General features: G+C 46.4%; 1 protein-coding gene across 3 annotated transcripts in view; it reads left to right on the plus strand.

Annotated features, from left to right (window-relative positions):
• Window positions 1-12234, plus strand: part of ITGA9 (integrin subunit alpha 9) — a 353650-nt gene that overhangs the window by 165710 nt on the left and 175706 nt on the right. For all 3 annotated transcript variants that reach the window (XR_003429002.1, XM_027088159.1, XM_027088160.1), the window contains exon 16: window positions 8315-8464. Coding sequence is in view for 2 of the 3 variants with exons in the window: in XM_027088159.1 (XP_026943960.1) it covers window positions 8315-8464 (150 nt within the window). In the remaining variant the exon portion in view is untranslated. The remainder of the gene's footprint in view (window positions 1-8314; window positions 8465-12234) is intronic.

A 12234-nucleotide genomic window follows, 5' to 3' on the forward strand; every position in this document is an offset into this window, starting at 1 on the left:
TGTGTGTGTGTGTGTGTGTGTGTGTGTGTGTGTGTGTGTGTGTGTGTTTTCCAGCTTTTCTAGTTGTTCTCAGTGAAATGATAGATCTTCAGCAAGTCCCTCTATTATTACCAGAAATGCAAAATCCTCAGTTTGCTTTTAGAAGAATCTTCAAGCTTATGGGAATTATAAGCTCTCCTCTAACACTTTAACTGCCATTCTGATTGTTATGGTTATTGAGATAAAGGAAAAGGCTTTCCACTTTGAAGACTTCTCATTTCTAGGGCTGCCTGCGAGGTAATCGTAGGCAATAGAGCTGGGTGTAGAGAGCAGAGGAATCGTGAGAAAGGATACAGGAGGGAGGGGACAAAAAGATCACATGTTTGAAAATAGAAAAATACTGAGGCATCTTTAAAAAACCCTTAGAGGGTTTTTTCCTAAACCGATTATCTGGCTTAATGCTAGCTGCTTATTTGCTGGCCTTCTGTGTTATTTGCAAATATAAAGTAAGGTCATCCTTTCCTGTTTTCATTTAGTTTACCTCTGTAGCTGCTAGTTAGCTAAGGAGGATAAAAACCCTTCATTTCTTGGAGAAAAGCAGCATGAGGTCAGTTTCTAATTCACGTGGCTGGTCGAGGGGTGCGCGGTGCTCGGGTCCTGCTTACATGGAGCTTGGAATTGAGTCCACCGGATAGTGAGGCATATCTTCCCTTGGCCAGGTGGGTGGGGGTCCGTGATTTGAGGCTTATACTCACCAGGGAAAATTCCCTGTTTCCACAAGTAAAGGAGACAGAAGACTTTTGGGCTTCTGACCCTCACAACGGCCTAGATGCCCTAGGATAACAGGGCAGAGTGACCCCTCCTCTGGTGGAACCCTTGAGTGGGTGGCCCCTGCCTGTCACGAGCCTACCCTGCTGGGTGTTCCATCTGAGTTACTTCGATTTCACAGGCAAGCTAATGAATGAGAAGGAAAAGCCCGGACTCCCCGTGAAGGAATGGGGGTACTCAACCGCGTTTCCCTAAGGGTCTCTCTCCCTCTTGTCATCAGACCCTCCCTGGCCCTGCAGTCCTCCCTCGGGGCCTCAACAGAACAGCTCTGCGTGTGAGGTGCACTGAGGGAGGAGAATAGTGTGGTTTGAAGGAGGGCAAAGCTCATCCCTGGAGGACGGGTGGATGAGCTCAAAGTGTAGACAGAGGGTCTGTGGTAGGTCTGGATGAGCCAGTGCTGGGGAGGCTTACCCTGGGCGCTGGGGCAGGGGAGCAGTTTTGTGGAAGAGAAAAGGTAGCATGAGGTTTTAGGCCCAGATCAGTGTATTCTGGGAGATTGCTTGTGGAGTTGGCATTTGGAGACAGGAAGAGGATTTCTGTGTTGTAACAAACCTTAGTATGTTCACACCTAAACAACTTGCACACTTGTTCCCTCTCCTGGTTCCCCGTGGTGATGAGGGGCTGCCAGGTCCACTCACTCACCTGAGCTGAACACTGGGGTACCTTCCATGATTCTTTTTCTCTCATCCCCCACCTCCAGTCACCAAGCCGCAGCATCTCTTCTTCCTGAGTCAGCCTCACCTCCCTCCCGTTCCCCATCCCCCTCCTGTGTCCTGGCCCAGGCTCTCTCCATCTTTCCTGTGAACCCCTATGTTAGACTGTTCACCCTCAGACCTCCGCCCATCAATCCACTTCCATGCTACAGCTAGAGGGATCTTTCTACAACACAGCCTTCCTACCTCCAATCTCACCCCCATCCATCCGAGAAACCTGAGGGATTTTTCTGTAACACAGTCTCTTGCATTACGTTACCCCGCTGCCTTACCTAAAATCTAGCTCTCCCTAGATTTTAGGTTGAAATCAACACACCCTTTACGTCCCCGTGAAATCTCGTCTCTGCTTCAGCCTCCTCTCCCCTCCCACCTGCCAACTAACCTGACTGTCCCACCTTTGGGGAGCACATGTAATCCACTGGACACCCATGCCCTCTCCCCCCTGCTGTGTGTACCGGCCATGCCTGCCCCCTGGCTAATGTCCTTCTGTCATCTGACTGAGCCCAGGGACTTCCCTTCCTCTGGGAAGCCCGCCAACCTGCAGTCTGAATCAGGTGCTCTTGTTTGTGTTCCCAGAGCCGCCTCTCTTGTAGTACATGTTACACTAGGTTGTCACTGCCTGCCTGTTTCCTCCAAGGTCTTTCATCTCCATCTCCCTGGGGCCCAGCACATTGCCTGGCATAAAGTAAGCACCCAATAAATTTCAAATTGCACATATGTCAAGTTCCCTATAAAACCTCAGCCGCCAGTCTGAAGGTTCTTCTCTGTGCAGCCTCTTTCATTTTTCAGAAAAGGAGGGTACAGTAGATTTTTAGCAGGAAAAGGTGGATTATTGGCTTTTGGTCTATCATAAGTAAGTGTGTTCAGCTTGGGAAGCTTCTGTTTGTAGTGGTGAATATTTTTAAGCAGTAAAATGTCAGCAACTAGAGCCTCTGCCCAAACCCCTAAGCCTCCTTCTCCATCCTGAGGGGTCCCTTCATTTCACTGCAGTGCTGGGCTGAGAGAGGCCACACTTCCAACAATACAAAGGAAACCACGAAATGTTGCTGCTACTTTTCCTTTGCAGCTCAGATAAAAGAAAGCAAACACAGTGTGGGGAGAAGGGACTGTCCTTTTTGGGGTGCTGACTTGTTTCTTTTTCTTCTTTTTAAACTGAATTTTTTAAAAAAATTATTTATTTATTTGTGGCTGTGTTGAGTCTTCGTTGCTGCACGTGGGCTTTCTCTAGTTGCGGCAAGTGGGCTTCTCATTGTGGTGGCTTCTCTTGTTGCAGAGCATGGGCTCTCGGTGCGCAGGCTTCAGTAATTGTGGCATGTGGGCTCAGTAGTTGTGGCTTGTGGGCTCTAGAGCACCGGCTCAGTAGTTGGGGCGCACAGGCTTAGTTGCTCCACAGCATGTGAGATCTTCCCGGACCAGGGCTTGAACCCGTGTCCCCTGCATTGGCAGGTGGATTCTTCTTTTTTTTTTTTTTAATTTTTCAAAGTTTTCAGAAGGCACATTTTAATTTTAAATATACAAAACCATATTGCTCTGTGTTTATAAAATAAAATTAGTTATTGATAGAAAAGCTTTTAAATTGTCTTAGTCAAACTCAAGTAAAAGGATTTAAAAAATAAAACATTAACTAAAAAGAGTTTTACCAGAATATTGAACTCTCCTTGATAGTCACAGAAATCAACACAATGTCCATTAGTGCAGAATAAAAGACATACACAATTCAGTGTAAAACAAAAAAGCAATTTGCATTAATGGAACATTAAAATTGTGATTTAAACCCACAAAATTCAGGAAATTCAGAATTAGAACTCCAAAGGTAACCTTAACTGTGACCTCTTGTGCATGTATGCTGTTTAGAAATTTGAGATTTTTTGCCTTCCTGATCACATACCACTATGAAGAACAATTTTGAAGGGGAAAAAAAAGTACTTTTCCTTAGAACCACTGTATATGTTTAAAATTTTATACCCACTTAGAAAATCAAATGATCAATCTTATACTACCATATGAGCTAATATGGAATAAGAAGGAATTTTTAAAATATACCCTAGAAAGCTGTATAAGCTACAACATAATGCACAGCCACTTGAAACACGATTTGAACTTTCTTTTTGATACAGCCATAAGTGCCTACCATATAAAAACATATTCACACTGCAGGAAGACAGAGGGGAACACTATTAAAATTGAATAGCATGTAACGAAGAAGGGTCAGGGAAATAATTGAGCAAATAATTGAGCAATAATTGAGCAAAAGTAACATCCTTCGTATTTTTAAATCTACACTTTCCTGGGAAGATACTTTATCTCTTCAACTATGGGTTCTTCAATTTTAAAATGAGAGGATTGAGTTAAGTAACATCATAGTTTCTTCTAACTTCAAAACTGTATGATTCAGTGACTTCATATAAATTAATATTCTAGAGGAGACTCATAAATTTGACATCGTATTAAACCTTAAGTAATTTGTATCAGAGCTTAGTGAGATATGCCAAGAAAGAAAATGATATTGATAAACCACTGGGCCTCTCTTAGATATGATCAGCCTATCTCATTGATCCTGCCCTATCTTTTGGATCTTTTAGTCAAAAAAATGTTAACTCATCCATCCATCCAGATGTTAGTTCAGTCTTTGTGCCCGGGGTTATCAGAAGATATCTTCTAGTAAATTAAAAAACATCATCGGGGCTTCCCTGGTGGCGCAGTGGTTAAGAATCCGCCTGCCAATGCAGGGGACACAGGTTTGAGCCCTGGTCCGGGAAGATCCCACATGCCACGGACCAACTAAGCCCGTGAGCCACAACTACTGAGGCTGTGCTCTAGAGCCCGCGAGCCACAGCTGCTGAGCCCACGTGCGTAGAATCCATGCTCTGCAACAAGAGAAGCCACCGCAATGAGAAGTCTGCGCACCGCAATGAAGAGTAGCCCCCGCTCGCCACAACTAGAGAAAGGCCGCGCACAGCAACAACGACCCAATGCAGCCAAAAGTAAATAAATTAATTAATTAACTAAAAAAAAAACCATCAGGCCTCCTGAGATATGTTTCTCAATATTATGAATGTGAGATCAAGAAGGACTACAGAGAAAAGGTAGTAGCGTAAGAAGGCCATAATAATGTCACCACAGTATATAGCTCTTCAAGCAAAGTCACCGTGGCCCATTTTTTTAAATAAGGAGATACATTTATTGAAAAGACAACTGAAAAGAAAGCGTATATACTTACAGTTATATAAACTGTGGCATAACAGATACTATCACAGCCCCTTTGCTCTCCCAGCAGCCAGCACTTGCATCTCTGTCAGATGGCTGCCCCCAGGCTGCCAAAACCTGGTTTATCTATATGCACAGAGAATATGCATATCCCAGAAGTATCTTGGAATTTACAGATCCCATGGTGGCTGATAACCAATGTCTATAAGTACCACTGCTCCCTTGTTTCCTGTGCTGCAACCTCCACTGTCTTCACAGCTTCCCTGAAAGGCTGAGGCAATGTTATCTACCCTTCAAAGGATTTATTTGAAATCACATCTAGTCCTAATATGCTGCTGGGTTGACTTTGGGATTCCTGGAATTAAAAAAGGCCCAGTTTTTCATAATGTGTTTATTCCAGAATTGCCTTGGAAGAATATTGAGGATGGCAATCAAAAGGCTAAAAGAAATGGAGATGTGAGAAAAGTCCTATTATATACTGGGCAACCAGCTGAAGTGTGAGTGGCATCCTGCTGACCCTATTCTGCCATGAGCCCTGTAGTCCTGCACCTTCTGGCCACCAGGGCAGGCGGATTCTTAACCACTGCGCCACCAGGGAAGCCCTGCTGGCTTGTTTCTAATTGCTGTGTCCTCCCCTGCCTCCACCCATGGCTCAGTGTGGGGTAGGCCCCTTCTGCCCAGAGCTACTGGACACGTCATAAGAAGGTGTTTCTCAAACATCATAGTTAAAACTGGTTCATGCAGTCAGTGTCAGAGCACAGCGTCTGTACCGCTAGGTGTCACAATTCATTACTCACCCCAAATAACTGTGCCCTGACTAAGACACAGAATGACTACACATTTAGAAACAGCCCTCCCTTCAAGTCCCTATTTCTTTAGTTATTTGTCATTTACTCACATTCTTCCTTGTATGAGGAACATTTCCTTCCCCTTGCCATGTATCCTCCTAAGTAGATAGGTAATATTTCAGGGTGATGTCAGAACCTAAAGCAATTGGGATGATTTTTAAACAGTATTTCATGGGCTTCAAGGAAAGCAGTTTTGCTTCTGGTTCTAAGAATGAGTCCGGTTCCACCACTTACTGGTTTGGGGACGGAGCACAGTTTATTTGCGTTCATCTGTACAATGGGAGCAACAATCTACCAGCTTGGGTGTGGTGCAGATTAAGTAAAAGGATGTCTGGGAGGAGGTTGGCCCAGTCTCTGGAATACATGTGGTAGCCAGGAAATGTTCCGTGGCTTCTGCCTCCCCACCCCCATCTTCAGTTCCTCCCACAAGAGTAACAGCGTGTAATAACTGACTTATTTCGGCATGAAGGATTTAAATGCAAAATCTTAAGGCAGTCACCCTTAAAGAAACACTGAAGCATTTATCTGTGAAAACATTAAGATTGCACTCCTTCACTGTTCTCTGTGCCCATGCAGTATTTACATTCTGTTTAGGAGAGTCGGTCAGTAGGCGGAGGGGATCTGGATCCCAGGTGTGTGCTTTGCTCACAGAAAGGACAGGAGCATTAAAGATCTGCTCCTGAAATGTGAAGTTCTAGAGAATTTTGTGGAAGTAGCTTATCCAGAGGCTCCCCTGTCACTCCCCCAAAAGGTTCTGTGTTTTATTTACATAAATGATTGAATCTATTCCCAGCTGAATGCTTTCCTGAGTATGTCACTCAGGCTCCCACCCCAGAGTCATCTGTCCCCCGCAGCCCACATTCAGCAGCTCCGTCTGCCTCCCCGCCCCGGCCTGGGCACCATCTCCTTTCCTGGGCTGCTGCAGGAGATTTTCTGTGTCTCTGAGCATGTTCCACTCCACGTACATGCCCCAAGGATCTCCAGGGAAACACAGGGTCCTGCGCCCTGGTAGACCTGGGGCCATCCTACTCTTTGTGGGAGGCAGTTGCAGTAAAAACAAACAATAAACAAAAGAGGCTAAACACCCCTTTACCTGTGTAACCTGGTATCCCCCCAGCTTGTTTGATCACAGACCCTTTCATTAACCTCCCCCTGGTGAACTGGTACATGCTGAGTGAGGAAGGCAAAGTGCAGCTTGCTGTAAGCCACCAGTTCCCCACATGTGCTTAGACTGGATGGATAAACCGGAACTGACAGGCGTGTCTGTCTCTGGAGGGGGCGCTGGGTATCCAGGGTGTGGGGTAAGAGCCAGCTCCTCACTGTGTGCCTCTTGGGAACTTTAAAACTTTCTACTGTTTTGAACACAGCACTAGTCTGCTCCCAACTCCACCAGACTTTATGTGGAGCGTAGTGTGAAGTCCTTGGATCTGCTCACGGCCTTGGGGTTGGTTGGCCTCTGCCTGCCCACCTAGCGCCTCCCACTCCTGCCTCCTTGCCAGCTCCCTGTGAGGTAGTGGCCTCCTCTGTTGAGCATCCCGTCATCTCTTCCTGACAGATGCAGGCAGTGGGGCTGCAGGCAGTGACTCGTTGGTGCTACTTCTGAGATTTACCCTGCTCTCCTTGGAAGCCCACCTTCCATAGAGCATGCTGGCCTGGGATGCAGGGATACTGATGCTTTATTCCTTCCTTAAACTCTAACTTTTGAGCCCCAGGGGGTGGCCAGAGTACCCAGGAGGCAGTGAGACCTGGGCCAGAAAGGTCAAGAACTCCAGGATTGAGCAGATGTGACTCAGAATCCTTTCAGCCTTGTGGCCTGGGGAACTTGTGCCTTCATCTTCCTTTTATTATACGATGGTGGGGAATAAGCCCAGCTGCAGGGTTTGAACGTGTGGCTTGTCTCTGTAGAACAGCAGTCCCCAACCTTTTTGGCACCAGGGACTGGTTTCATGGAAAACAGTTTTTCCACGGACGGGGGTGATGCGCAGGGATGGTTCAGGCGGTAATGTGAGCAGTGGGGAGCAGCAGATGAAGCTCCGCCCACTGCTCACCTCTTGCTGTGTGGCCAGGTCCTAACAGGCCATGGACTGATATCAGTCCACGGCCCAGGGGTTGGGGACCCCTGCTCTAGAAAACCTAGTGCAGTGCCTGGCATCTTGTAGGTGTTCATTGTGACTATGGACCTATCACTCCCTTGGCTCTTAAAGTCCTGGGCTCCAAAGGAAAGAACACAGGCCAGAAGCCGGAGTTCATCCCTGGCTCCATTGATGCCCAGCTCTGGGAAGATGCCAGGCCCCAGTGTCTTCAGGTCTCCTGCCCTAACACACAGTCCATATTTACCTCAAGGCAGAAGAGCTTTGATGATCAAAACACCACGGATGGGAAGGTTAGCAGTGCACTATGAGTACAGATGCTTGCCTGCCTGCCAACTAGGTTATAAGAATATTTGGAAGATGACTAAGGTAATGTCTTCCACATGCTAAAGAGATGATGATTTCGTACCATGGGAGGTAGAGCGGGGAAAGCCCCCGCTCATTAGCGGAGTGACCTTGGACAGGACAGTCATCACTCTCGGCCTCATTACCTCATCTAAAATATGAAAGCAATAAAATCCAGCCACACAAGGGTGGCTGTGAGGCTCACACGGGGCAGTCCATGTGGAAGGTCTTTGTAAACTGTTGAAATGCTCTGCACATGTCAGCAGCGCCCGCCGCTCACGTGCCTGTGTGTTTATTGTTTCAGCGGAGAGTGCAGGACGTCATCAGCCCCATCGTGTTTGAGGCCGCCTACAGCCTGGGTGAGCATGTGATGGGAGAGGAGGAGAGGGAGCTGCCGGCCCTGACCCCCGTGCTCCGCTGGAAAAAGGGACAAAAGATTGCCCAGAAGAATCAGGTGAGAACCTGAAAGCTCACGGCTGGGACCCCAGGTGGCAGGTGCCTATGCAGAAGTAATGACCCTGGTGGCCTGGGAGCCCATGGCCAGCCACACCCCCTCCTGGGCCTCCCTTTCCCGATCTGCAAAATGATGAAATGTATGATTTAGGGGTTTGTGTCTAACAACCACGTGATTTAAACTCATCGAGGCTATTCTCAAGCAATTAGAAAATGATGATCTCTTTGAGGTCATGAGCTGGCTGCTTGGCCCCGGCACTTGCCTCCTGTTCCTACACTGTTTCCAGAGCTCAGATCAGCACCTAGTGAGTGCTCTACACACAGTACATGTTTTATTGATGGGAGTATGAGTGGGGTGAAGAGGCAAGAACTTCCTCTTGCTAGAATTGGTGGTTGAGCTGAGAATGCCCCGCTCAGGATCTTTGGAAGGCAGAGCACTGTGAGCACAGGCTCTCACCACCCTCCCCGACTCGGCAGATTCCGGACTGTGCTGCTGTGTGGAGGAGCTGCAGGGTGACGTGGGGTGCAGGCCGTACGAGGCCATACAGGGTAGGAGTGAGCCATGAGCTAACGCTGTGCAGCATCACTGGCCTGTCTGCCCCGAGTCATCTGAGAGATATACAGTGCTGATGACGATGCAGGAAATATGTAAGAAATCTGGGATCCCAAGTCTGGTTCTAAATCTTTAACACCCAAGATCATCACAGATCCAGGACCTGGGGAAGGTCAGACAAAACTGTTTTTTGGCTAAACCAGACTCCTGGGTGGGGTGGGGCAAAGCTGTGGAACCACCCACCAGCCCCAGGCTCCACAGTTCTGACTGCCCTGAGCTTATGGGAAAACTAGCAGATCAGTGACCCACGCCTTGCAGATGAGAGTTGTAAATAGAACCACAGAGAAGTGTTTGGAGTTCGAGATGTAAGATTTTTACCAAGATGTCCTCATTTTCTCCCAAAGTCTCTCCCATGTGGTCTTGGGTCAGGTTCCCCAGAAACAGAGCCTAAGACGGGGATTTAGGAGCAACTTGGTCTAATGAAGCTATGCTCTTAAGAGAACCCTGTAAGGAATGGGGAAAGAGTGAGCAAGTATGTGGTCTCAGCTAAAGTCTAGCTTTGGCCTGAGGCAGGGAGCTTTGGAGCATAAATTACAGCAAAGAGCCATCCTCTCCTTGAGGGAAGGGTCTGGCCTTTTGTACCCCTTACTCGTCAGCCATTGGCTGGCTGTGGGGGATGGAAGGGGAGTGTAGCCCTCCTTGAAGGAGACTCCCTGCTGTGGACAGTTCTCTGGAGGAGGCTGCAGATGTGAGCCGTTAGCCGCCTGTAGCACATCAGCTGGGGGAGGGGCAGCAGTTGTAAAGGGATGTGGGCAGAAGTATACACACAACCTACTGGCAACACTGCCTTTTTGGATGCTTCTTTTGAAGTCAAACATGAACTTTCAAAACACAAGTGACCTGTAGGGTGGCCAGAATGTCCAGCCGGTCACTGATACTTGGAGAAGGCTCTGGGGGAGTGAGGGGAGAGACCAGGAGGATGCTGGGTGTCTAAGTGGTGGGGCAGGGTAGAGGGGAGGCATGAGGAAGATGAAGACAGGAAGATAAGATGAAGAGGCGGGACAGGAAGCTGATGACTCCTACCTTGACTGAGGAGTAGAAGTGTGTATCATCTCCTGACAGTGAAGTTGGGCCAAGAGGTCAGGCTGGGGACCCAGTAAACCAGAATATTATGATAATTCCTAGATCATGAGTTCCCCGTCCTATTAATACTTTGCTCTCTAAGGTGGAATCTTGCTGGCCCAATAAAGTTCGGTTATGGGAGTGGTCCAAACTTGGGGTGCTGGGAATCATTTCAGGGTACCCTGTGCTTGTTTTACCTCTGAAATGACCCTGTGAGGTAGCGGCCTCCTCTGTTGAGCATCTTGCTAGCCCTGGGCATCCCTTCTACAATGAACCCAACTCTCATTTCTACCAATCCATCAGTGGCACAAAGTGGGCCTTCTTTAGTGAAGAGCATCTTAGAACCTTTACTAGCATTTTTAGATTGAGGCAACCTGATCAAAGGCAGAGATGTAGGGACAGATTAGTACGAAAATGCTCTTCTTGGTCACTTATGTTCAAGATGGCCAAGCAAGCATAAATATTTATGTCTGTGCTTCCTGAGACCCTATTATAGTGATTATAAATGAGTAAATCAGAACAGGGAGATAAATGCTGTTGGGGAAGGGGCATCAGCCAATGAGAGAGTCCAGGGATTTTTGGAATGAGTAAAGAAGGAAGAGTGTTGGTGGGTGAACATTGCACTCTACGCGGAGGGGCTGGGTGCCTGTCCACCCATGGGTCCAGAAAGGCTGTAGCCACGGTCAGGCCAGCAGTTTCAGAGGGGTTCAGGAGTGAGAAATGGGGCTGGAAACAGGGAAGGGGGATGTTAAGTGAAGGTTCGTTTGTGGAAGAGTTGACTTTCTGACCCTGTCCCCACACCTACATACTCCAGCCATGCAGAATAGCAAGAAGCCAGGCCTTTTATTTTCTAAAGAATTGAATAAACTGGTTGAGATAGTGTAGGTGGGCTGTTTCCCCAGGGGGAAGCCTTATTTCTTCTGGCATTTGGAGCCTCCAATGTAAGAGCTAGCTTCCCCTCCCACCATCCACCCAAACACCCAGATTTTCCAATCAGCTCTTTTACTTTATTCTTAAAAATGAATGGACAACCAAGGAAATCTGAAATTGAGGGGAAATGTGGTACATGGAGAAAAAAACCAAAATACACCTACAGAATAACTGACTTAGAAGGAAATAAATTCTTTAAGGAATAGAAGAGATTATAACAACTTAAATACCAATTTATACTCTATGTAATAAACACAAGGAGATTTAAGAATATATTCTATCCATTAGAAAGTGATTGGAATTCTATTTCTTCTTAAAAGAAAGAAAGAACAAGGAAAAGTTTCTTGAAAATTAACAATATGGATGCAGAGCCAAAAATGTAGTAGAAGATAATGATAAGAAATCTCCCAGTAAGCAGAGCTAAAAGACAAATAGAAAAGAGCTAAAGCATCAATCTGCAAGGTCCTATATCCAAGTAATAGGAATATCAGAAAAAGCAAACAGAGAAAATGAAAAACATTATGAGAGATAATGTAATAAAATTTCCCAGAGTTACAGAGAGACACTTTTTTAAATTTAAAGGACCCACAGACTTGCAAGCAGGATAAACCAAAAATATCCTAGATACATCATTTTGAAATGGTAATACTCCTAACACATAAGGAAAATTCTAAATGCTTCCAGGACAAGGAGTACAGAATGGTGGTAGTGAGGAATATTTGTCCACTAACGACATAATTAGAGTCACACTAAGTTGTCCATAAGACTAATTATTAGCAAGATTGGAAGAAAGCATATGTGAAATAAGGGCTTCAAAGCTCTGAGAGAAAGTGATTTTGAAACTAGGATTTTATACTTAGCCTAACAGTCAAGTATGAGGTCAAAATAAAGTTATTTTTCAGACAAGCAAGGACGCAGAAAGTTTACATCCCTAGTAGCCTTTCCAAGGAAATCACCTGAGATGCACTCCAAGAAAACAAGGGTGACAATTAGAAGGAGCAATATGGGGGATGTAAGAACTAACTCCTAGAAGTCTAATGACAAGAAATTCCAGGATTACAACTGTGCAGCAAGTCTAAAACACAGTTGATCAGTTTAGAACAGGGGATCAATGAACTTTGAGAAGAATGAAGCCAGCCATAGCAGAATGACAAGAGAGTAGCAAA

This window comes from Aethalodelphis obliquidens, unplaced genomic scaffold, assembly GCF_003676395.1.
Source record: "Aethalodelphis obliquidens isolate GAN/ISIS:26980383/991018 unplaced genomic scaffold, ASM367639v1 scaffold62, whole genome shotgun sequence".
NCBI lineage: Eukaryota > Metazoa > Chordata > Mammalia > Artiodactyla > Delphinidae > Aethalodelphis > Aethalodelphis obliquidens.